The 24,413-nt window shown below is 41.3% G+C and overlaps 1 protein-coding gene across 2 annotated transcripts in view; it reads left to right on the plus strand.

Moving 5' to 3' along the window:
• Nucleotides 1–24,413, plus strand: part of ZZEF1 (zinc finger ZZ-type and EF-hand domain containing 1) — a 99,979-nt gene that overhangs the window by 43,408 nt on the left and 32,158 nt on the right. For both annotated transcript variants that reach the window (XM_087825944.1, XM_087825943.1), the window contains 18 exons: nucleotides 459–529; nucleotides 1,669–1,783; nucleotides 2,794–2,953; nucleotides 3,850–3,971; nucleotides 4,079–4,198; nucleotides 5,046–5,212; nucleotides 5,296–5,377; nucleotides 6,222–6,423; nucleotides 7,380–7,528; nucleotides 9,228–9,468; nucleotides 11,924–12,003; nucleotides 14,506–14,599; nucleotides 15,339–15,807; nucleotides 16,497–16,661; nucleotides 19,321–19,440; nucleotides 20,352–20,513; nucleotides 22,044–22,173; nucleotides 23,857–23,995. In XM_087825944.1, the coding sequence (XP_087682070.1) occupies nucleotides 459–529; nucleotides 1,669–1,783; nucleotides 2,794–2,953; nucleotides 3,850–3,971; nucleotides 4,079–4,198; nucleotides 5,046–5,212; nucleotides 5,296–5,377; nucleotides 6,222–6,423; nucleotides 7,380–7,528; nucleotides 9,228–9,468; nucleotides 11,924–12,003; nucleotides 14,506–14,599; nucleotides 15,339–15,807; nucleotides 16,497–16,661; nucleotides 19,321–19,440; nucleotides 20,352–20,513; nucleotides 22,044–22,173; nucleotides 23,857–23,995 (2,788 nt within the window). The remainder of the gene's footprint in view (nucleotides 1–458; nucleotides 530–1,668; nucleotides 1,784–2,793; nucleotides 2,954–3,849; nucleotides 3,972–4,078; nucleotides 4,199–5,045; nucleotides 5,213–5,295; nucleotides 5,378–6,221; nucleotides 6,424–7,379; nucleotides 7,529–9,227; nucleotides 9,469–11,923; nucleotides 12,004–14,505; nucleotides 14,600–15,338; nucleotides 15,808–16,496; nucleotides 16,662–19,320; nucleotides 19,441–20,351; nucleotides 20,514–22,043; nucleotides 22,174–23,856; nucleotides 23,996–24,413) is intronic.

Genomic DNA, 24,413 nt, shown 5'->3' on the forward strand with positions numbered 1-24,413 from the left:
GTCAGGGCCCTGGGTCTTAAATCCCCCTCAGTTTCTTGCATAGCAGTAGGTGTTCAATACATTTATTGAATTAAGAAAAAATAAAGTGCTCATATTCTAGCCTAGTAGCCCCATCAGGAGGTGTGGTTTCTATAACTGTCACCTGCTCTTTCTTCTTTCCATGGCATGCCCAGGGATGAAAAATACAGTGTATCTTTTGAAAGTTATCTTCTTAAGAACATTTGCATCGAGCTTTCCTGCAGGAAACCTTGATGTTCATTTTAGCCATCTTCTGTTTAGATGGGTGGTTCTGCTCCCTCTTAGCACTAGGCGAGGTCTTAGTTGGGCACCATGAGGTGGTCTGCAGACCCTGGCTTTCCTAATGCTTGGGAACAGTTGGCAGTGGCATTTCATGCTGCTCTAGGTCTTTGGAATGTCATGGAATAGATTTTCTGAATGTGTAGTTTCTTGTTTTCTAGAAAAATGTCACTGAGCAGGAACACAAGCAGTCCCTGCAGCTCACTTTCCGCTCACTGTGCACGTATTTTAGGTAAGTTTGTAATTCTTTTTAGTTGTCTGGTATTTCAGATCTTTGCAAAGTTGTTTTCTTTATCTATTCCTTCCTTTCATGTGCTTTTGGGTACTTCCCTCTGCTCAGCCAAGTTTCTGGAGTGAGATACCATTTGTCACAGGAATGACTAAAGTAGTGGCAGAATAATAATCTTGTCCAGAGCTTAATCTTGTCCCGGTCATTATAAGACAATTTAGAGTTGAACCCATTGATCTCTTTGACTACTTCAGTTTCTAAGTAATCTTTGAAGACAAAAACTGAAGCCCTGTACTGAAGGCTAAAAACCCAATTACATTAAAACCAGCAGAATGGTAGCTTAACAAAAGTGCGCTGGGAGGGGGTAACTTAGAGAGTTTTGCATGCTTTGACTACTACTGGGCCTGTAGGCTGCATTATTGAAGGTATAAACTCTTTTTTTTAATCCTCACCCAAGAATATGTTTTTTATTGATTTTAAAAAGAGGAAGGGGGAGAGAGGGAGAGAAACATCAATGTGAAGGAAACATTGATGAGTTGCCTCCTGTAAGCACCCTGACCGGGATCGAACCTGAGACCTTTTGGTGTATGGTATGGGACAACGCTCTAACCAACTGAGCTGCAATAGCCAGGGCTGAAGGTATAGACTCTTGAAGGAGGAAGAAAACTAATAGCCCGAGCTACTGTCTGCAAATCAGACTATCCTTGGTGTGGATGCCAGACTTCGAGGGCTCTCTGAAATGTGTTCAGAATCGAGTGTCAGGGATGATGAGAGAGACTGGGGCTGTCATGTGAAGAACATTTGAGGGCACAGGGAATGATTAGCCTGGATTGTCAAGGTAGCAGACATGAGGTTAGGTGTGTTTCTTATTGGTGGTCAAGGTGATTTATTCTCAGATTTATTCCTCAGAATCTCTTCTAAGGACTTGAGGATTTATGGGCCTATGCTTATATAAGGACATGAGGACAGATAGTGCCCCCACCTAGCTGGGACCATGGCTTTTTTCCTGACCTAAATTCCTCACTTCCCATTGAACAGACGCTGAAGTCTTGCTAGGTTCCTTTTTGGAACCTTTTAAGATAAAAAAGCATGTAAGTCCACTTCCTGAAACAAGGTGTCTTGACTAATTTGTGTTCTTTCAGTGATAGGGATCCAGGCGGCCTTCTTCTTTTACCTGAGAAAGGCGACCTGGCGAACATGAACATCAGTGAAGTACTGGCTGTCATGAGGACTCTCCTCTCTGTTGCTGCTCGAGAGGTAACTGATGGCTACTCCCTGTTGTCTTTGCCTCGTGCTTTTAGGAGCAAGTAATACAGCAGCCACTGTGCTTTCCCCTTCAACCCTTACAGTATAAATGTGGCTGTACTCCTGTGACCATCAGATGAGCACACAGGTTCCCCAGCCTGCCGTGGCTCCTAATCAGCCAGAGATGAGTGAGGGGACACATCTGTGACATGTTTCTTCACTCAGCAGCGTTTTTGAGATTCATGTGCACAATGTTTCCTTTATGAATGTGCCGCAATTCATTTATCTTTTGTACTTTGGAGGGGTAGTTAGGTTCTTTTCAGTTTGGTGCAATTATATAGTAGTTACAATATGAATGTATCTTGTGGTTCTTATGTATAAGTGTTTATTCCTGGAGGTTAGGTGACTCGTCAGAGAAACTCCAGAGAATAAAGATGATGGTTAGAAAGCCATAGGGGAGCCCAGCCGGTGTGGCTCAGAGGTCACCGGTTTGATTCCCGGTCAGGACATGCCCAGGTTGCAAGCTCAATCCCCAGTAGGGGCTGTGCAGGAGGCAGCAACTGATGTTTCTCATCCATCGATGTTTCTATATCTCTCTCCTTCTCCCTTCCTCTCTCCCTAAAATCAATAAAAATATACTTTTTTTAAAAAAGGAAAAAAAAGGGGAATAAGAGTTGTTTTTTAAGGTGGGAGAGATTTGACTGAAGGCTTGGGGAAAGGAGCCAGAAAGAAAAGGGATTTGATGTGAGAGGGAAAAGAGGTAATTGGTGGGGTGTAAGGTTCCCAAGGGGCAGAAGGAACGTTATAGAAGGAAAACCATTTGTAGAGGTTCTGAAAAAGCTGAGGGCAAAGAGGTTTCATAATCCCTCTTTCTTGGTCACTTCTGGGTTGAACGCTCTTTTGTGAACATTCCCCATGTCCCTAGAATTTTTTTGCCAGTGATAACTGCTGTCTTAGAAAATGCCCTTGCCTGTGTTCTGTGAATGGCTTGTTGTTAACGTTCTCTGTCTACTCCCTTGTAGTGTGAACTGTTGATGCTCAACAAGGCCCAGGCGGAGGTTGGCTCTGTGCTCTTCTCCCTGTTCTGGTCTGTCCAAGGCAGCCTGCTGTCCTGGTGCTACCTGCAGCTGAAGAGCACGGACCCTGGAGCCAAAGATCTTGCTGTTGACCTTATTGAAAAATGTGAGTTTCAGGACAAAATCCATGAAAACAGGTGTTTGAGCTTTGACTCTATGCTCTCGCTCTTTAGTTCTCATCATCGAGTGTGCATATAGTTTTCTTGATACAAATCAGATTTGTCTTTGGGTTGTTTTTTCTTCTTAAAATAGAATTCTTTAGCATATCTTTTTGCCCAAAGTTTCCTGTCTGAATGTGGTAGTATGCCCAAGTTTTTTATTGTAGGTTTGGGTCATTTCACAACCTAAACATTGCCTTTGCAATCATACAGCACTCCTAGGTGATGCCACACTCTTTAGTAGTCTGTTTTCTTTGTTTTAATCAAGTCACCTGAAAAGGAAAGTCTTAAACTTTTAAAGTCTAAGGTGTGTGAGCACTGCTGTGTTCTTTGCTGATTGCTGAAAATACTCAGATTTATGTCCGCAAACCCACAGAAAATGATATGAAACTCAGCAGGTTCTGAAACTTCATATGTGGAAAATTTAATTCCCTTAAACTTGGTTTTGGCAGCTATGACAAAACTACTTACACTGTTGATCCCTGCTGCCTAAAGCTTGTCCTGTCATATGGCATACCTAGTGATGGACCCATTGTAAACAGAGGGAAACTAACAGTGGGGTCGGTCATCCATGTAATTTCACTTACAAAAGTGTTATATCCACCCCTTTGAAAAGAAGCAAAAACAAAATAATAAAATAAATTACTCACTCTAAAGGTAACCTTTTACTGGATTGTCACTGCTTTTCCGGGCCAGAGGGAAGCATTTGTGTGGCACTTCCTGGCCTCATGATCTTCCTGATGTGGAATTCCCTTCACAGCTTCTGTGACAGCTTGCCCTTGATGATGACCAAGCAAGTGATATTTCTGCCATCAAAAATATTATTTTCTTTCTGTTTTGGTAGATGTGGAACAGTTTCTGACAAGTACGAGAGTGATTTTGGAATCCCTTTTGTCACAGTATAGTGGAAAAACCATAGTAGAAAAATTATGTAATTCGGTGTTTTCAATGGCAGCTCGTCAACTGGTAAGACAAAGTGGCAGCCATTTGTAAAGGGCAGGAGGGGCTTGGTGACCTGCACCCCCAGGCAGAGTCTGCGGTGGACGCTAAGTGCTTTGTTCATCTCCCTTTAGGTAATCTTTCTGCTGGACTTTTGCACGTTAGACATTTCCCACTGCACGCTCTTGAGAGAATTCAGCACCCTAACAGAGTTGTTGAAGAGGCTCTGCAGTGACCCTGAAGGACTGAATAAGGTAACTTAAGTTGGCGCTTGAACCTGCTTGTGTCCCCCTCTCAGGGGCGATGTGACCATATGTAATGAAGCATGCCATGAGTACAGGTTTACACAGATAAATTGCATCTGCCAGACCTCCTTATTTTATCAGTGGTTTTGCCAACAAGGAGAAATGCCAGTCTGAGTTGATTGGGCGTGGTCAGTGTTAGAAAGGAGATACAGAGGAAGCTGTGCATAGATTAATTTCATCACTTTATAGCACATAAAGTTATATTAAAACCCTGTGAGTACCCAGATTGCAGTCTAGAAGTGAAAATGCATTTGCAAGGCAGATTAGATGGGTTGGTATTTAAAAGAAGTTCTCTCACTTAACTTTACAGAATACAGTTTTTTCACTATCTTGTTCGAGTCTCACAACAACTCTGGGGGAGTAGAAAGGGCATATATTAAAAAGCCGATTTTAAAGGTAAAAAGGCAGACTTTAAAAAAAAAGGGAGGAGAGTTGATGGGCTCAGATTTGCTAAAGTCCCAAATAGGACTTTAAGGTCTTTAAATTCCTAACTCAGTGTTTTTTCCACTGGAAATTCATGCTAGTGGTGACTTGTAAGAAATAGTTCTGTAATAATTAGAAAATAAAAGCTAATCACAGAGTCACTCTAGTGCACTAAAACCCACCTGTCTGCTCTGTGGAATAAGGGTATGATGACCTGTGTATGCAGATGGGAATGTCAGGTATACTTTTGGCCTGTGTAATGATGTGTGTACGGTTGTCAGGGCTGTCTCTAGATCATGGATACAGACACAGTTTACTGCGTACGGACAGATGTAAAGTGATGAAACCCTTCTTGACTTGTTTGTTTGCATAGCTGGATGTCGAGACTTGGCAACAGGAACGGCCCGTGGTGTTACACACATGGGCTAAGGAGTCTGCCCACAACTATGAGAATAATTGCCATGAGGTGTCTGTCTTTGTTAGCCCAGGGGCTACCTATTTTGAGGTGGAGTTTGATGAGAGGTGTGAAACTGAAAAGAGGTGAGACTCACATGTTGTTCTTTCCTAAACAATAATGGGCCAAAAATGAGAGAAGGGAAGTAACAGAGCTTATGCTTTCACAGGTATGATTATCTGGAATTTACCGACGCGAGAGGTGGGAAAACACGTTACGACACAAAAGTTGGCACTGATAAATGGCCCAAGGTGAGTGGTATTCTCCAAAAGAGAGAAAATGCCTCCTTCTGCATCAGTCCTTTTCCTTTTGGCATCCCTCAGGGGTAACAGGTGTATGGTCTTTGAAGAGAAGCATTTACATTATACATTTGTAAAAGGAAGGGCTTATATCAGAGTTCAGCAAACTACAACTTGCCACCTGTTTTGTAAATAAAGTTTTTTTAAACACAGCCATGCCCACTGTTTATGTATCACCCATAGCTGCTTTGGTACTGCAATTGCAGGCTTGCATAGTCACAACAGAGATGTATGGCCCAGAAAGTCTAATGCTTTACCACCCGGTTCTTCATAGGAAAAGCTGGCCAACCCCTGGTTTACATCACATCATCCAGAGGAAAGGGGGAGTTGTAATCCTTAGCAAGAAAGGCCATTGGGTCCAGGAGGGCTCACGCCATGGTAGTGAAAGCCAGGATTCCCCCTCACAGTTAGGTCTGCATGGTCCCTGGGGCTGGGAGGGCCAGTGCTACTTTAGACTGCTGACCTTCCCTCTGCTGTCAGTGCTGTTGGATAGGAACTAAGCAGTGGGCGAGTGTGAGCTCTGGCTGAGCAGGTGGGCATCGGGGTTTAGAAAACTGACCAGCGGTTTTCTGCTAACTTTGCTCCTTCACGAGGTGTAGTGGTGAATTTTCTGTGGCAGCCGCCCCGTTGTACATCTCTTCTTCAATAGTTTTGGTGATGTGATAAGCTACAACAGTGAGACTATAATCCAATTTTAAATTTAGATGTTTTGAGTCATGAAGAACATGCTCATTTTCTATTGAAATGCTGCCTCCTCAAATCTGTTTGACCACATGACTTTTTTGTTTGTTTCTAGAAAGTGACCTTTAAGGCTGGTCCTCGGCTACAATTTCTCTTTCATTCTGACAGCAGTAACAATGAGTGGGGCTACAAGTTCACTGTTACTGCTTATGGCCTGCCTGATGTTGCCGTGTCTTGGGGGTTGGATTTACAACTTCTTGTTTCCCGACTGATGGGACGCCTTGCTTCCCAGTGCATGGCCCTCAAGTCTGTGCATCGTAAGTTCGTGTCCCTGTCCCTTCCCTTCTTGCTGCAGCCACATTGAAGAGCATGGTGGTGCTTTCTCGTTAAGGTACCTCCACACAATGGAGGAGCAAAGGTACTGATAAAATTCCCTTTCAGTGTCCTTTAAACCAAACCAGAATAAAATGTCCACCTGACGCCGTGGGGGAGGACAAGTGGGGGAGGGAGCTGGTTTTTGCAACATTTCATCCCTTTTTTGTAAGTGAATTTTGGTATACTCCAGCAGGAATGCAGAAATAGAGAATAAATTAATGTCCTTTATGTGGATAGTTATATATAAATATGTGAATGCGGATTTTGTCTTAAAGTGATTTGTTCAACTTAGTTATGAAATTCGTCCAGGAAACAAGAATTATATAGGATAAAACTTTCTGGAGTATTTTATGTCTATATCATTTCTTGAGTTTTTCTGATTATAAAAGTAAAATATCGTAGAAAAATTGCATAATGGAGAAAAGCCATCCTTAACCCTAACACCCAGAGATAACTTATCAACATTTTATTTGCACCAAGTCTTTTTTTCTGCCTGTTCATTAACATGTATGTGATGAATATTTAATTATTTTTTTACAAATTTAAGTTTACAAAGTGTGAACATTTCCCCATAATTAAACATTCCTAAATGGTCTCCTGTTATACCCTAGAGGTGGTGCACACTCTGTCAGCTGACTATGCGGATGAGTCCTTTCAGAGGCACCTTGTAGCTGAAGCTGTTCCACAGAATGGCAGCATTTCAGGACCTCCTTATGGTTTGGGTTCATGGAAGGGGGGGGGGGTGTTCATGAAGTTCACAGTTACGTTCTGGTAAATGTGGGTGAATTCCCTCCCAAGTCTTAATAATGCCCACATTTTTAAAAACCTTTTCTTCATCAGTTCTAAGATTCTTAGTATACTAAGGAAAATAGAACTCTCATGAGCCTTCTCTTTCCAGACTTAGGAAGTAACGTGGCAGTACCTCAGGCAAAAATGGCGTTAGTCCTAAACTCCCCCTTGTGGAAGCCTGTCTTCAGGCATCAGATGCGTCCAGAGTTGGGATTAGAAGCAAGCTGGCCCACTCAGCCACAACAGGATCGTAAGGAGGTATCTGCTCTTCTCTTGTCTTTCTGTTGGGAATGGAAAGTGCTCACTAACATTTATCACTTTAAATTATGAATGTTTGTGTTTATATCTAATCACCCCCACTAAGCTGCTAAACTCCTTGAGGGCAGAAATTCTCTCATTCATTTAGTGTCCCCACTGTGTGCCACAGAGGCCAGTCCATAATGGGTGTTCAAAAACATTGAATGGATGGCTCTTCAGTGAACTATAGCAGTTGCTCAGTAAATCTCTGTTGATGGAGTTACTAAACAAATAGGTTGAGTCTATTTCTAGTCCCCACTGAGTCAAGCTTTAGAGTAAATGAATCATGCTATGCTTTTTGTTTTCCTTGGAATGGTAGCACATTATTTAGGCTTGTAATATTTAAAACACTAAACAGGTTTACCCGCTGTCTCTTTTTCATCTCTCCTCTCTCTCTGCTCTAATACTTTTCCTCCCTTCTTCACTCCTCGCCTCACTCCCAGGCTATTTAGTTAACTTGTGGATCCAGGGACTCTTCCTCTCCTTTACCTCTGTTAAATTTGGTTCCTTCGGACCTTCTCTTCTTTTGATTCCATGTTAGTCTACTGTCTTCTCTTACATCTAACTGCTGCATCAGCCTCTTCTATTGACCTCTCTTATTTCTCCTTCTCTAAAGAGTAGGCTTAATTCAGGCTTTCTCTCTTTCCCTGCAACCCACCAGACTTTATCCCCTCTTCTCTCTCCTGCTGTCACATCTGTGTGAGTAGTTCCTAAGTGTCAGTGTCCAGCTCTGGTTCTTTTCTCAGACTCGTCATGTACCTTCAAGTTAGGTATTTTCATTTTAGTGTTCTGACTCCCTTTAACTCAGAAGCATAAAGCCAGGATGTCCCCCTCCTGACTGCTTGCTCCTATTATTGTCATTATTGTCATTATTGTTTTCCTAGGCACTGAGCCACTGTTACCTAGCATCACTTTATTCCACCTTGTTCTCACCTTTCTATCCAGTCAGCTGCAAGCCCTGTGAATTTTTCCTTGTGATGCTCATCTCTTTTCATTCTCTCTGTCTCCATCTTTATCCAGGCCCTCATCTTGCACTTGCATTATCACATTGATACCTACCAAGTTTTTTTTAAATACTGCATTATCTTGTCATTCCACTGCCAAGCACCATTAATGGCTCCCCATTGCCCACAGGGTGAAGTCTAAACTCCTCAGAGTGACAGTCAAGGCTCTCTACAGTCTCCTTTCACCTTACCTATCTGACTCTAGTTCCCACCACTCCCCAGCTGAGACTTCAGGCCAGGTCAGTCTCCCCACTGACTCTTGACTTCTGCTAATGTTTATGTTCCTCAGGGCCAAACCTGCCCAGTCTTCACCGCCCAGTCCAAGGCCCATATCCTCTAGGAGGCTTTTCTGAATTACTAACTTGCCAGCAACTTTCTCCTATGAATTCTCAGCACTGGGTATCCCTTCTAGGCGTTTGGCACTTCATAATCTTTTGCTTTATGGTAGTGCTAATTTTAATGCTTTTAATGTTTTATTTATGTTTAGCTTTTTTTTTTAACCCATACACCTGTCTGGTGTCCCCCAAAAAGGTGTAAACTTCCTGAGAGTCTGCACTGTGTTTTATACTTCTGCTTTGGCCTAGTAGGTGTTCAGTAAACTATTTTTTTGAATGAATGTCTTAAACATGATGGTTTTTTTTTGTTGTTGTTCCCAGGTTAAGAACATCCCTGATGATCCCTGCTACCGTTTTCTTCTTGATTTTGCACAGTCAGATCCTGCCCAGAACTTCTGTGGGCCATATTCAGAACTTTTCAAAGGATTCATACAGGCATGTAGAAAGCAGGCCCCAAAGACAGATATAGTTGCTGGTTCCACTATTGATCAAGCTGTGAACGCCACCTTTGCTGCTCTGGTGTATCGCACTCCAGACTTATATGAGAAGCTGCAAAAATATGGTAACTTATATTACAGGGAATATTTTTCATCTGAAGGCCAATTGCTAAGTTTTAAGAAAGCCTATCTTAAGCGAATAAAATATTTGAAATATAAACATATTTCTGTAACTATAGACTTCATCTTTTTAGGTCTACTTTGCCAGTCAAAAGATTAATTATCAATTTATAGTTAGCAGACTGGAATATATGGCAAGTAGCCTTGAGTTTCCTAATTAGCAGATAATTTGTTTTGTCCAAAATTCTAGTGGAAAACTACTGAGAAGTTTAATGGAAAGAAACCTTAACTTGGGCTATAGTACCAGTTCAAAAACTAGAAATTGTGCAGCTTCAGGTTAATCGGACAACCTTTCTGCTCCTTAGTATCCTTATCTGTAAAAGTTTAGATTTGATTAGCTCTAACATTCTAAGAAATTCCAATGAAAAATAGTTGTTTAAGTAATTGAATGTGCCCATAACTAAGGAGGAAAATGTTGGTATTAATTGTTATCTTTAGACTTGCAGCTTCTTTGTAGCGTCATCCCTGCTCGGCTTCCTTTGTCGATAGCCTGCTCCACATTTCTTTCCACCAGGGATACCATCTCTGTGTATTTCCTGTGTATGTAGCCTGCAGCCTAACAGGACCCATAGGAGAGAGAGTCTCTCTCCATTCATAATCCTTCAGGGGAAACCAGTTCAAACCCTACCTAAAGATGAGGTATGGGTTTCCCTGAGCACTTTGGCAGGGGATGTGTTCTTTCCATGGTGCAGATGAAATAAGCAGGAACAAATGCTTCCTTCCGTTAGAGTAGGTAATTGACTGTTGCTATTATTATTATTATCGATATCAATATTGAAATTATTATTACTGCTACCTTTTTGCCGAGATCTTTGGATCTCCTATTGCAGAATTTCCTGATTTCCAAAATGTTTTGATTGCTTCCTCAAATATTATTATCTTCTTTAAGAAGTTGCTCAAATAAATAAAACTACATTGAGACATGAGTAATTTATGGGAACAACTGTCATTTGTAAGAGTATATCTCTGCTGGGGAATGGGGGACAACGTGACCTGTGTGGTTTTGAAATCAGTTCAGTATATGTTTCATAATCAGATTGTAGTTAGAGAGCTGGACAGCCTTTGTTACCTGTGGGAACTTTGAGTAGAGGAATAAAGCTTTGTGAATTAAAAGCTGAGAAGCAGAAAGTTTCTGGCTGGGGGGGAGTTCTGCAGCTCCTTTTCAGATCATGTTCAGATAACCCATAACTGTTTGCAGTAGAGAAACACAATTAAATGTGAGAGTTAGAAATATTTTGTTGAATACAGGTTTTTCTGAGAATGGCTACCACTGTTGTTTTAAAGAAGACATACTTGGTCTTAGTTCTTTCTATCCCAGCCTTTAGTGGGGCTGATCGTGGTTCTTGAAGACTGAGCTACTTAGAGAGTGTGACTTGTCTAGCTAATTTGCTCATATTTGTCTAAAAATTGGTTATCTTTTGGGGTTAGAAATGTATAGGAGAAGTTTTTCAACTGGACTAAAAGCTACGTGAGGGCAGGGATCATGTCTGTTTTTCTCAGCATTGTATTCCTAGTACCTGATGTAGAGCCCAGCATATTCTACATGGTCAGAAAATATTCATTGCGTTATACATGGGTTCAACGAGAGCATCGCACTGTTCTAGTACATATGTTATCCTTTTGTGAATTATAAAAATAATACCCACTTGTGTAGGAACTTAGAAAATACAGAAATCCTTAAAATAATTATCAACTATAATCTTACCACTTTGAGAACATCTCTATTAACATTTTTCTGTATATCTACCTAGCCTTCTATCTAGGTATATTTATGTGTATATACTTGTTTACATACATATATATACACACCTACATACAGGGTGGGGCAGAAGTAGGTTTACAGTTGTAAGTACACGAAACGCACTTGTATTATTATTTATTTATTATATTATTATTTATTAATGTATTATTTTCCATATAAACAACTGTAAACCTACTTTTGCCCATCCTATATATGTGTTTTTAATATGTATATTCTTTTTAAGTAAGATAATTTTGTTTATATTGTTTTATAACGAGCCTTTTTTACTTTATATATACCATGAACTTTTTTCCGCGTCTTTAATTATTTTGTATTCACTTTTATATTTTTAATTTTCCTTAAAAATTTTCTGTGTCTTTTATATTTTTACCTTTAATATTTTACTCACTTTACTGGTATGTTCATTTCAGATGTTGTTAATTTGAAAAAAGTTAGTTTGAAGTAACACAGAGAACCCATTACAGCTATTTGTGGCTTAATTGATAATTTTCCCCCCAAGCCTCTTTTAACCACCCCCAAAGTGTGAGTGTCAGGGGAAGGACTTTTTCTGTGGGTTAGATTTAGAAGCTGCTTTGTGCTCAGCATTGCAGTAGTAAATTGTGTTAACTGAATGTAATGCCTTCATCTCCTTTCCCCAGTCAACAGCGGGGGCAAGACAGCCCTGAGCGAGGAGTTTGTGCAGGTGTTTTCCTTGGCGGACGGGATTCGAATATGGATGGTAAGATTCCCTTTGCATGCGATTCTTATATATTTTTTATTTCCCCACCATGGTAACATGGAATTAAGGTGAATGACTCTCTTCTCAAGAATATAACTTTAGGCCCGGCCGGGCGTGGCTCAGCAGTTGAGCATCGACCTAGGATCCAGGCGATCGGGGTTCGATTCTGGTTAGGGCACATGCCCGGGTTTCAGGCTTGATCAATGACTCATCATTGATGTTTCTCTCTCTCTCTCTCTCCTGTCCTCTCTCTGAAGTCAATAAAGATATATTAAAAAAAAAAAAAGAATATAACTTTAGGAAGTTTAGTGAAATGAATGGATATGAACTAATTTAGAACGCTTGAAATCATAATTTGGTGAGTGTTGAGAATGGTCAGAGTAAACAGGGTTCAATTGAGCACCCCCTCCCCTTTCCATCCTTAGTAACCCCAAAGGGCACCCTATGGAATCTCTTAGACCCAGAGGGAAACCGTTGCTTTAGACACTGGGCAACCACTGATGGTTTTAGTCAGGGGAGATGCCTTCTTTACATTTTAGAAAAGTTTTTCTGCAGCATTGTTTCTAACAGCAGTAACCTGGAAGAACAAAGTAGGAGAATGGACAGAGAGACTGCATATTATATGACTGTATAATACTGTGTTACAATGTGAAGTGGTAATGCAATACAGTGTTACAATGAAAGTGAAGGAAGTGGAGCTGCATGTCAGCGTGGATGGTGCTCACAAACATGATGAGCACAACATAGCAAGTTGTGGAAGAATGCATAGGTATGACAGTCCATATGTAAAATGTAAGCACACACCAAATCTATATGTTATGTACATAAATATGTACTAAAATCACACAAATGCATGGAAATTATAAATACAAAAGTCAGGAGAATTGTTATTTCTTGGGCATGGAGATGAATGCCTATATATCTATTATTTTTTATATTGGACAGTAATTAAATGCTTTTTATATATTCATAATCATCTTAAATATTGTATAGAAAGCTTTTACTTAGTAAAGGATGGATAATGAGATTGAAAGTAGGAGACTATTGTGATAATTAAATGAGGATGGCTTCTGCTACTTAGAAGATAAAATAATTAGACTATGATTGATGTGAGTGGTGAACAGGAGGATGGGTTTTAGGACTGTTCCCATGTCGATGGGTAGGGTGACTTGGTGGATAATAGAAGCATTGAACAGAATAAGAAAGATAGTCTTGGACCTGAGAGTGGGCAAGTAAGTTCAGTTTGGGTCATGTTGAGTATGAGGATATTCAGGTTATCTGAGACATCTACCTGGAAAATTTAGTAAATGTGAAAGAATCTAAATGACTGATGTGTCACAGAAATGTCAAGGGTGAGATAGGAGAACTTCAAATCATTGGTAATAGTAAAATTTTTGAGTTTATCCAGGAACACACAGCCTTGAACAGGATCCACAATGATTGGAGCAAATTTGGTGCCCCAGAATACTGAATAGATAGATGGAAGCCAAACAAGATATCTTAAAAGAAACTAAAAGATATCATCATCAGAATGGTAGAAGAAGGATCAGAAGAGTATGTTGACAGAGAAACCAAGGCAGTAGTAGCGGTTTAAGAAAAAAGTATCTGATAAAGTTAGCTACCACATAGCAGTTCAAGTAAAAAAGATTTGGCAATTGACAAGGCACATTGTAGATTGTGCTTCTGGTTTAGCACAGGATAGACTGCTGACAGTTGGACAAGATGCCAGCTTTCTCTCCAAGACTTTGGCCTCTCATAAATCACACGTGGCCTTCTGCCTGGGCTGTCAGCACTGTGGTCCACATTGTGACCACTGCCTGTGTTGGTACTAGGAGCACCATTCTCTGCCTGGCAGTCTAGGCATCACTTAGAGGTGTCCCCTCATTCAGGGTAGAATAGAGATCAAATTTTGGTTCCGGCCTCACTGGTGTGGCTCAATGGTTGAGTGTCAACCCATATACCAGGAGGTCGCCTATAGGGCACAGTACTGGGTTGTGGGCTTGATCCCTAGCAGGCAGCAGGCGGGAGTCAGCCAATCGATGTTGATGTTTCTCTCTCTCCCTCTCTTCCCCCCTCTCTAAAAAAACAATAAAAACCCATTTAAAAGATTTTTTTTGGTCCAGCCTCTGCAGCGAACCAAGTGTATGACCCTTGCAAGATTCTTCACTTCTCTGGACCTCCGCTTCTTTATCTGTACCATGTCAGCCTTAGATAAGGGCTCCTCCAGCTCCAGTGTTCTAGAGTTTTTTAAATAATAGGGTCATGGATACAAACTCTCAAATAATTGAAAGGAAGGTAGTTTTGTAGATTCCTTTTGACAGCTTCACAGCCTGGATTACTTCTAGGGCTAAGAACAACTCAGTCCTGTGTCCTCATTAGCTGAACAATAACTATAAAGTTCTCCATGATCTCAACACTGTGTGCTTTTGAAGTAATTTGCTATGGCTGCCCTTGTTGCCGTGTCTGGACAGCCTAATTATGTGGCTCAAATCATCCCCCCAGTTAGAGATGAAGCAGAAGTCCCTGGTGAGCCTGGGCAACGAGGCAGAAGAAAAACGCGGGTCAGAAGCTGCTGAGGCAAACCCTGAGAGCCTGGGTGAGTGTGTCCAGTCATTACTGGGCCTTCTGTTTCCATTTCATAGAAAACCAGTGACCTGCCCGGCTGGCATGGCTCAGTGGTTAAGCATTGACCTATGATTCAGGAACAGTTAGATTCCCGGTCAGGGCACACGCCCAGGCTGTGGGCTCGATCCCCAGTAAGGAGTGGACAGGAGGCAGTCTATTGATGTTTCTCTCTCTCTCAAATCAATAAAAGCATTTTTTTTTTTTTAAAAAAAAAGAGTGTGCTGACATTGAATATTCAGTGAAATTAGGAATTACTGTTAATTTTTAAAATGACATCATGTTTATGTTATTTTTTTAAACTTATTTTTTTAAAGAAATATACTGAAGTTTTTGCAGTTGAAATAATGTGATGCCTGGAATCAGCATGGCACTGGGGAATGGGTGAAACTATACTGGGCCTTGTGTTGATAACTGTTGAAGCCTGGTGAGGGGTACATTGAGGGGTCTTTACACTATTCTCTCTATATATATATGTTTGAAAATGTCCACAATAAAACTTTTTTTATGTGTGCTGATAGTGCCAGGAAGAATTTGGTTTATATAATGAGATAAAATTTGATTCTATTCTGTTAGTAGATATGTATATCACTGTATTAATGGTGGTATTTCTTGTCCTAAATTATAGAGTTTAAATAATTTTCTCTCTAAAACTAGGCAACAAGTTTAATTTTTAATTTTTCCCCATTATCTTTTTTGCTTTTCCAATTTAGCGAAAGAATGTATTCAGAAGAGTCTTCTATTACTAAAATTTTTGCCCATGGGTATAAGTTCAAAAGAAAGCTGTGACAAATTGGTGACTACAGATGAAACTGATCATCTGCAGCCACTTGACAGGCGCCAGAGGACAAGCTCTGTGGTGGAAGAGCATTTCCAAGCCTCGGTATCTCCCACTGAAGCAGTGCCCCCTGCTGTGGGAGACAGGAGCCCTGGCTTGGATGTCCAGCCTAAGCTGCCCCCCAGCAGTGGCCCTCCTGCCACAGAAGTATCCTCTGCCACAGCTGAAGAACCCTCATCACCTTCCACTCCCACTCGGCGACCCCCCTTCACCCGAGGGCGACTCCGGCTGCTTTCCTTCCGATCAATGGAAGAGGCCAGACCGGTGCCTACAATAAAAGAGAAATACCCCGTGCTGAAGGATGTCATGGACTTCATTAAAGACCAGTCACTCTCCCATGAGAGGTGAGCCAGGCATGACCTTTCTAGCACTTTCTGTTTTCAAGCCATAGGTACCCAGTCTACTCAAAGGATTAAAGCTCATGTTAAAAATGAGCAAATAATACTTGAAGGATAGATCAAGATTTGTTTTAGATGTTCAAGGGAAAAAAATGATTTTTTTCTTTTTTTTCAAGAAGTATTTTTTCACTCAAGATTTGTACATGATACTGTACATAATTATATCTCAATAATGTACTATTAGGATAAAAAAAGAAATATTTCTTTTGGTAGCTGCCATTTATAAATTTCTCTTATTTTAACCCTGGGAGAAATTTAGAATTTGATGTTTTCTGTCAAAATTATTTGTCAGTGGACCTTCATCTCTGGAAGTATTTCATGTTTTAATTTCCTATCCTATGAATTAAGGCTTTGTCTCTATGGGGAAGTAAATATACCAAGGCTCCTTTTTAATTAATTTTTTCGTATGTGTTGTTGGGCTTCTGCGCAGTTGGTGTGAGCTGATTTGTAATGCTGTGGAGTGAGGACTAAAGTAGCAAATAGGTATTGATATCCGGCCTGAGTGATATTTCCCACACCTCACAATAGCATTTCCATTGTATTAATATGGCATCAGAACTTGGGCGGGGGTGTGTTTTCTTTTTGCCCCAGCTCAAGAGTTTTCTGGGTGTTCCTGATTTGAATTCTGTCTCCAGTGTTGTAAAGGTTCTTTCCTTGAGAAAAGCCCAAGCCCAGAGCATCCTTGAAGTCCTGAGGATAATTCAGTATTGTGCAGAATCCCTTGGACAGCCGCATTGCTTCCATCCACCTTATATACTTTTTCTGTTGGAACTTCTGACCTGCCAGAAAGAGTTCACCAAGTAAGTGTAAATTACAAGTCTGCAAGGAACAGGAGCAGGGGTTATTTTAAAGAAATCCTTGTCTTCTCTAGTTAATCATTCTGTCATTTCCATGGAAGAAACAAATTTATGTTTTTGGTCAATTCATTCTGTCATTCTAAGGAAAAATGTGTTCTGTTCTATCCTTTTAGTAGGTAAGTACTAGGAACATATTTCTTCTGATGAGTGTATCAGCTTTATTTTACCAGGCAGTGAGGTTTATATCCCATTTACCCATACTCATCGTTTGGCTCCTGGAAACTGTGAGATAAATTTAATGCTCATTTGCAGTAATGATGTTAATCTAAGTACCGCACAGAGTTGTTCTAATATCCACTCAGCAAGTCCTTCCTGAACGTTGACTGTGCCAGGCGCTGTCCTACTTGTTGTGTGTACATATAGCAATGGACAGGGCAGACAGGGCCTTTGTTCTACAGGAGAAAGAAACTCTGAGGATTTTGGCTTGAGCACTTGAGTGGATGGTGATGCATTTTACTGAAAGGAAGAGTATGAAAGAAATAGGTTGGGGTGAAACTCAAAAGTTTTATTTTGACCATATGTTATGTTTGAACTGCTTTTTTCATATCCAAGTAAAGATAGCAAGAAAATAGAGATAAGCGCCTAAAGTTTTGGAAGGAAGCCAGGAATAGGGGTAGAATTGGGATACTATTAGCATGTAGATGGTATTTAAAACCACGAGACAGGTGAGACCTCATAGATGGTGCAGAGATGGGCAAGAAGGGGGCTCAGCGCTAAGCCTTAGGGGCACTTCTTTATTTGGAAGCCAGGCAGAGGAACAGTAAGCCAGCTAAGGAAATCAAGGAGTGGCCACTGAGAGCAAAAATGGGAGGGTCTAGAAGCCAAGAGAAGACTGTATCTCAAAAGATAGGAATGGTTGGCTGTGTCAGACGCTGATGTGGGAGGTTACATGAGAGAATACACTGGATTTGGTAACAGTCTTACTGGATCCATGGGGCCAAAAGCCCCCTTGGACTGGGTTAAGAGGAGAAGGGGGGGTGATAAAATGCAGAGAAAGACTATAGGCATTTCAAGAAATTTGGCCTTACAGGGGAGCAGAGGAATAGGGCAGTAATTGGAGGGGATGTGGGATCAACTGAGGGTTCTCAAGAGATATTAGTACATTTGTATGCTGGTGGGGATGAGTCAGTGATGAGGAAAACTTGACGCAGGAAGAGAAGAATCAATGTAGTAGCAGTTGCATTAGTAGGGAAGTCGGCCTTTGGCAGAGCCAGGGAGACTCTATCTGTGGTAGCAGGAGGAAACAGCATGGATAGAGATGCAGGTTGGCTGGTAGCTTTGGTAGTACAAAGATGGAGGAATTCCTGTGTGATCATTTCTATTTAAAAAATATATTTTTTATTGATTTTAGAAAAAGAGAGGAAGGGAAAGGGAGAGAGAAACATTGATGAGAAGCATCGATCGACTGCCTCTTGCATGCCCCCTACTGGGGATCAGACCTGAAACCTGGGCATGTGCCCTGACCAAGAATTGTACCAGCGACCTCTTGGTGCATGATGCTCAACCAACTGAGCCACACCAGCCAGGGCTGATTATTTCTATTAAAAAAATAAAATAAAATATAAGGATAGTCATCAGTTAAAAATGGTTTAGGAGGAGGTGGTGGCAGTTTAAGGAGAAGCAGGGAGGTTTGAAGTAGTAATAACAATCGAGGAAGCCAGTCTGATTGCCTGACAACTTTGAGTGCTTATTTGAGAATTATGGTTGTGAATTTAAAGAGATGTAGTGAGCTTGGTTGTGTGGTGTTACTTCCAGCAACACTTAGCTGTTTTGATTTGGTGTAAGATTTCTTAGGCAAGTACATGGAGGGAGAAAAAAGCAAGGGAGTTGGTGATAGCTAAAGTGTGATTGACCATGGAATCTAAGCTGAGTATGGAGCAAAAAGAAAGCATGGTGGGGATAGCAGATAGTGAACATGGGGCAGCATCATAGGGAAGGGCTTCCTGGGATTGAAAAGGCTGTGTGGGAGTCCTGGAGCAGGTGAGCAGGATGAGAGGTCATGGTCAGAGTAGGATGCTCTGAAGTGAGGATTTCCGAGATAATGCCATTACTGTGGTGACAAGGTCAAGGAAGTGACCATCAGGCTGGGATGGCCAAGGGGGTGGAGGCGAAGATCACTGGAGGAGACAATGGCAGAGAATCCAGGGACAGAGGGACTGGAGGGCATCATTCCTGTGGATGTTGAAGTCTCCAAGGTGACAAAGATCGAGGTAGCAAAGACACTGAGTTTGGTGCTAAAGTCATCAATGAAGGGAAGCAGAAGGGTGGGACGACTCTGTGGAAAGGATTAAATGAGGTAACGTGTAAAAAATACCTAACACAGTATCTGGCATTCAGGCAGTGGCGAGAGGGTGGTTTTTATACTAGCAAAGGAAGATTAATTGTATTTCCATACTCCTGTGGGCAGCCCTCTTGACCCAGACAGATGGACACACTTGCTGTTTTGTCTGTTACTTTCTGAAGTTATTGTATTTGTATTTACTTAGGTTTCTGTGCCACTTCATTGTTTGCTTCTCCTGGCTCTTTTTTATGTAAGGAAGAATGATTATTAAGTAAATGATGTTCTGACAACTAAGTGATCAATGATTTCCTCTGTTTCTAGTTATTTTGGACACTTGGAAGGCTGTGGTGCAGATCTACACAAAGAAATTCGAGACACTTACTATCGATTTGTTCTCTTTTTGGTCAAAGCAATTAAAGGATTTAATAACATAAATGACAGGTACTGGATAACTTTATAATTTCTAGAGAAAAAATTATTTCTGCTTTTTCTGATTTTAAAATCAGTGGTGAAAATGTAGAAAAGTACAAAGAGTAAAATGAAAATAACCCCTAATTTTACCATCTAGAGCTAATTGCTAATGTTAACTTATTAGTATATCTTCTCCCAGCTTTTTTTCTATATAGAATGTACAGGGGGTTTTTTTGTTGTTGTTTTTAAAATATATCTTTATAGATTTCAGAGAGAGAAAGGGAGAGGGAGAGAGATAGAAACAGCAATGATGAGAGTCATTGATTGGGTGCCTCCTGTACGCCCCCAACTGGGGATCAAGCCCGCATGTACCCTGACCGGGAATCAAACGGTGATCTCCTGGATCACAGGTCCATGCTCAACCGCTAAGCCACGCTGGCCAGGCTGGAATGTACAGTTTTTTAAAGGGAATGGGTTTTGGTTTATCTAAGAATTTGTAACTTATTTTCAGTTTTAATATATTATGCATAGTTTTAAAACAGAAATAAAGCCACTCCCCAGTTTTCTCCTTAGTAAGTGGCTTAGACGTAAACCTTAAATCAAATGGTTCTTCTCTGTATCTAAGTTGGGGCTGGCCCTGCTCTTGCTATTTATTGAGAGGTGATTTTTTACTACTTAGTCGTTACCATCATATGTCCCCTATGGTAGGCCTGGCAAGGTGGAAACCTTGCTCTGTGCCTTCAGAACTCTTTTGTTTAAGCCATTCTTTGAAGAGGGTTTGTATGGAGTATGAGAAACTTGAGAGGAGATGATAAGGAACCCAAACCAGCAATCTGGAGTTTCCTTGTGCTTTCCACTTCCAATCAAACCAGTTCTCTCACTTGCACTTTGTCTCTGTTGGTGATGTGCAGCTTTGTAACTTCTATCTTTACTGCCCCTAGGTCCTTGCTGCCTGCCTTATCCTGTGTTCAGACGGCCCTGCTTCATCTTATGGATATGGGCTGGGAACCCAGTGATCTCACCTTCTTTGTTGACATTCAGTTACCAGATCTCCTCATGAAAATGTCACAGGAAAATATAAGTGCCCATGACAGTGTGATCAGGTAAGAACACAGCCCCGCGCTCTGCAGTTCCTAAAATAGAGTGTGAAATACAGAGATCATAGCATCGGGGGTCAGAGCACAGACTCTGGAGCTAGGCTCTTTGCAATATCCTGGCTTTTCTGTATTAGCTGGATGACCTTGAGCAAGTTATTTACTCTCTCTCTGCGTCGGCTTCCTCATCTTTAGAGCTGGAGATAATAATGGCACCTACCTCACAGGATTGTTGTGAAGGATTAGTGAGTTGGACTAGTGCCTGGTGCATGGTAGTGTGTTGGTAGTTGTATTGTACTTGGAGTATGAGGATCCTCTGCATTTTTGGAGACTCTAGTATAGCTTGTTAAATTGGAGAATCCTTTTCTACATTTTTTTGTTATGTGTATATGTCGTTTTAGCTAGTATAACCTCTTGCACATTATAAGGACTTAAGGTATGAGAAAAAAATAGTATGTGAAGTTTTTTTTTTCTTTCCTCTTTGAATGAGGGTCTTTGCATACTGCTCAGGTTACCCATTAACCACTCACGTGGGGAGAAAAGAAATGAGAAGAGAATGGGAGAAGAACAATGAGAGGAGAGGATTAGGAGGAAATAATTGAATAATTGAATAAGTTAACACCGAAACAGTTTTCACTCAGAAGAGATATTCTGGGGAAAGGAGATAGAATTACAGTTATCTCTCTGTTTACCAAACCTCAGCCATTGCTCTCCTGTCAGAGGGTGCTCTTGGCTGAGAGGGCACGTAGCATAGGGGACATCAGCACACTGGCTCGTCACCTGTCAGTCAGCTCATTGTTTCAGGCTTCGTCTGCACGTCCTTGGTGTGGAACCACCCCCAGCCTCCCAGTCCCTGATAGCAACTAGCCCAGAGCTCTGTATGAGCAGGCCTAATGTTGGAACACATGAATGAACAAATGTGTACTTGTTGGTTGGTCATTTATTTTGTATTTGCTGTTGAGCAAATCATTTTGTATTTAAAATTCTGGTTGCTAAAACAAACTATAAGCTGAAATAATGGAGATTTGTAATTTTGCACCTAAGGAGCCCATGGATTATCTCTATGAAACTCTGAAATGAGAGGGCCAGGGGCTGAGTGCTATGTCAAGGTCTTGTGGCAGCTAGTTGGAGAGTCGAAGCCCCAGGGTCTCCTGATTTTCTTCTCATGCTAATACCACTAGAGCATGACAAAATCAGACTTTTTAAGAAAATGACTTCATTTGGCTCCAGTGCCTGGCACATAGTAGGTTCACCACAAATGGTTGTCAAGTGGAATTATGCCATATAGGTTCAACATTTTAAGTTCTAGTTCCCCAGCCATTGTAGTCTGCCCTAAAAAGGGTGTCTCCCTTTTTATTGGTATATGTTTATCAAACATGTGGAAAATCTTGGGATTTGGAGAAGCAAATTTGACCTCTTCCCCTCAGAAGCTTAAAAATACCCCATGTTTTAGACCCATGGGACACAGAGTCTGCTAGCCAGCACTTTCCAGGATTGCTGAGAGAGGCATGCTTTTCTCTCTTTATCTCCTTCTTTCAGCCAATGGAGTGAAGAAGACGAGCTTGCTGATGCCAAGCAGAATTCAGAATGGATGGATGAGTGTCAGGATGGCATGTTTGAGACCTGGTATGAAAAAATAGCCCAGGAAGATCCAGAGAAGCAGAGGAAAGTAAGACATTTCAACTAGAGTAATCTAAAGTGATTTGCTAGGGGTTTGGAGAGGAGAGTCTACCTGGAGGAGTGCCAGCAGGCTGTCTCCTGAGAGGGCTCCAGTGGCAGGCAGTACATTAGTGAGTTCACTGTCACTGAGTATGGTCTCTAGCCTGAGGGGCCCAAGATACTGACTTGACTACACTTAGAGAGTAGCTCCCTTCCATAGAACTATACTCACAGAAAATGGGTTCATGAGGCCAGTTTATTCATTCGCAGTGAGAGAGAATTGCTGAAGACCCTGACCTCTCCTGTAGGCAAGCAACTGGGAAGCTACGTTTCAGTCAGAAGGTTGCCTGGTGGGCATAGAAGCAGCCATGTAACCTGGAATCAGAGTTACATGATTCAGATATGTAAAGGCACTAGGCTCAGATAGCCTGCCATGTCCATTTCTCCACACTAGGTGTTTATCTGTCACCACCACATTGCGCCAGGCACCTGCTACCTGAAATTCATTAATTTTCTTAGCATTGCATGCATATTGTGTGCCAGTGACTTTGCTCATAAAGCATTTCTGTGGTACTTGGATGGAACACACCAACCTGGCATTTTCAATTTTTCTCTCCTGTATGTCAGTATCTTACTGGGAGCCATTCTGTAGTTCTAGAGTGACTTGGCATATCTGCTCTGATCTACTACTGTATGGTGACTTAGTGACTTATTTCCCTATTTCCAAGCTATACAGATAAACTGTACTATAGCCTCCAGGTACTTTCCAGGAAAACAGTTTGTTTGTTCATGAAACAGTGCCCTTACTATCTCCCCAGAAACTTTTTCTTTTTAAGTGCCAGTAAACAATGCTTTATTTGCAGTTTCCTGTAACGGTGAACACGACCCTTATCCAACCAAGTAACTAAGCGAGAAGTCTGGATGTCATTTTTTACCCTTCCCTTTTGCTGAGCCCCATATCTTGTCAGTCCCCAGGGATCCTACTTCTACCTCCTTAATACCTCTCATATTTGCCTACCTTTTGCAGTCTCACTTAGTGCTCAATCCAGCCCTTATCACCTGTCACGGGGTTGCTTTAACAGTGTCTGTCATGGTCAGTTTCCCTGACTCTAGTCTTGCCCTCTTCAGTCCAATCTTTACTTAATAACCATGCTCAAATCTGATCACATTAGTCTTCTATGTTAAAATGGTCAGTGACTCCTTAGACTAGCATTGGAGGTGCTTTGTGGTTTAACCTTTCTAACTTTATCTGGTTATCCCCATCTCTGCTGTATTCTTCATACTGACTGATTGCCACTTTCATGAGTCTAGCTTCCTTTTGCCTCCTGTAGAGCTTGTTGTTATTTTTATTTGGCTTGCTCCCACCCTTAACCCCACCCAACTAATACCTATTTGTCCCTCAGGTCACAATTAAGGAATTATCTCCCTTGAAAAACGTAAAACCCATTGATGTCCCTCTCCTGTGTTCTCTAAGCCTCCTGTATATGCCCATCACAGCCTTTATTATACTGTATGGTGTCATCTGTTTGCTGGAGGGAATTCCCAACCTGACACTGAGCTCCTTCATTTCCTAATCCTAGCACCTAATACAATGCCTGGAATATCTTAAGTTCCTATTAAAGGATGGGTTGATTAATGAAGAGTGACCATATCACAAAGTCTGTTGGATAATTGTGTTTATTTCACCTTACAGATGCACATGTTTATTGCTCGCTACTGTGACCTGTTAAATGTGGACATCTCTTGTGATGGGTGTGATGAGATTGCCCCCTGGCATCGCTACCGGTGCCTGCAGTGCAGTGACATGGATCTCTGCAAAACTTGCTTCCTAGGTAAATTTCATGGTCTGAGTATGCCATACCCCAAAGTAGTAATTGTTTCTATTTTCTGTGATCTTGTCAATTTTTAGATCTTCATTGTACGAAATAAAAATACTGCCCAGTATTTTTGACTTGCTGGCAAATCTGAGCCTTATCTCCCTGGCTGAATCATAAGTTCCAGAGCTCTGTTACCTGGCATGCTTTCATCTTTCATCATGCTGGATGTAGACACTTGATAAATACTCAGGACCAGTGAATGTTCTTTCAGTTGAGTTTCCAGGAAATTATATTTCCCTCTGAATCATGCAGTGTTTAGAAATAGTAAAATACACATCCACAAAAAGCAATCTTCAGAAATTCTTGAAACACTTGACTTGTAGGTATTGAGGTAAAACAGATGGACAATAGTGAGCCATTGAGTGCTCTTTGT

Source organism: Miniopterus natalensis, chromosome 17, assembly GCF_054644295.1.
Source record: "Miniopterus natalensis isolate mMinNat1 chromosome 17, mMinNat1.hap1, whole genome shotgun sequence".
Taxonomy (NCBI): Eukaryota; Metazoa; Chordata; class Mammalia; order Chiroptera; family Miniopteridae; genus Miniopterus; species Miniopterus natalensis.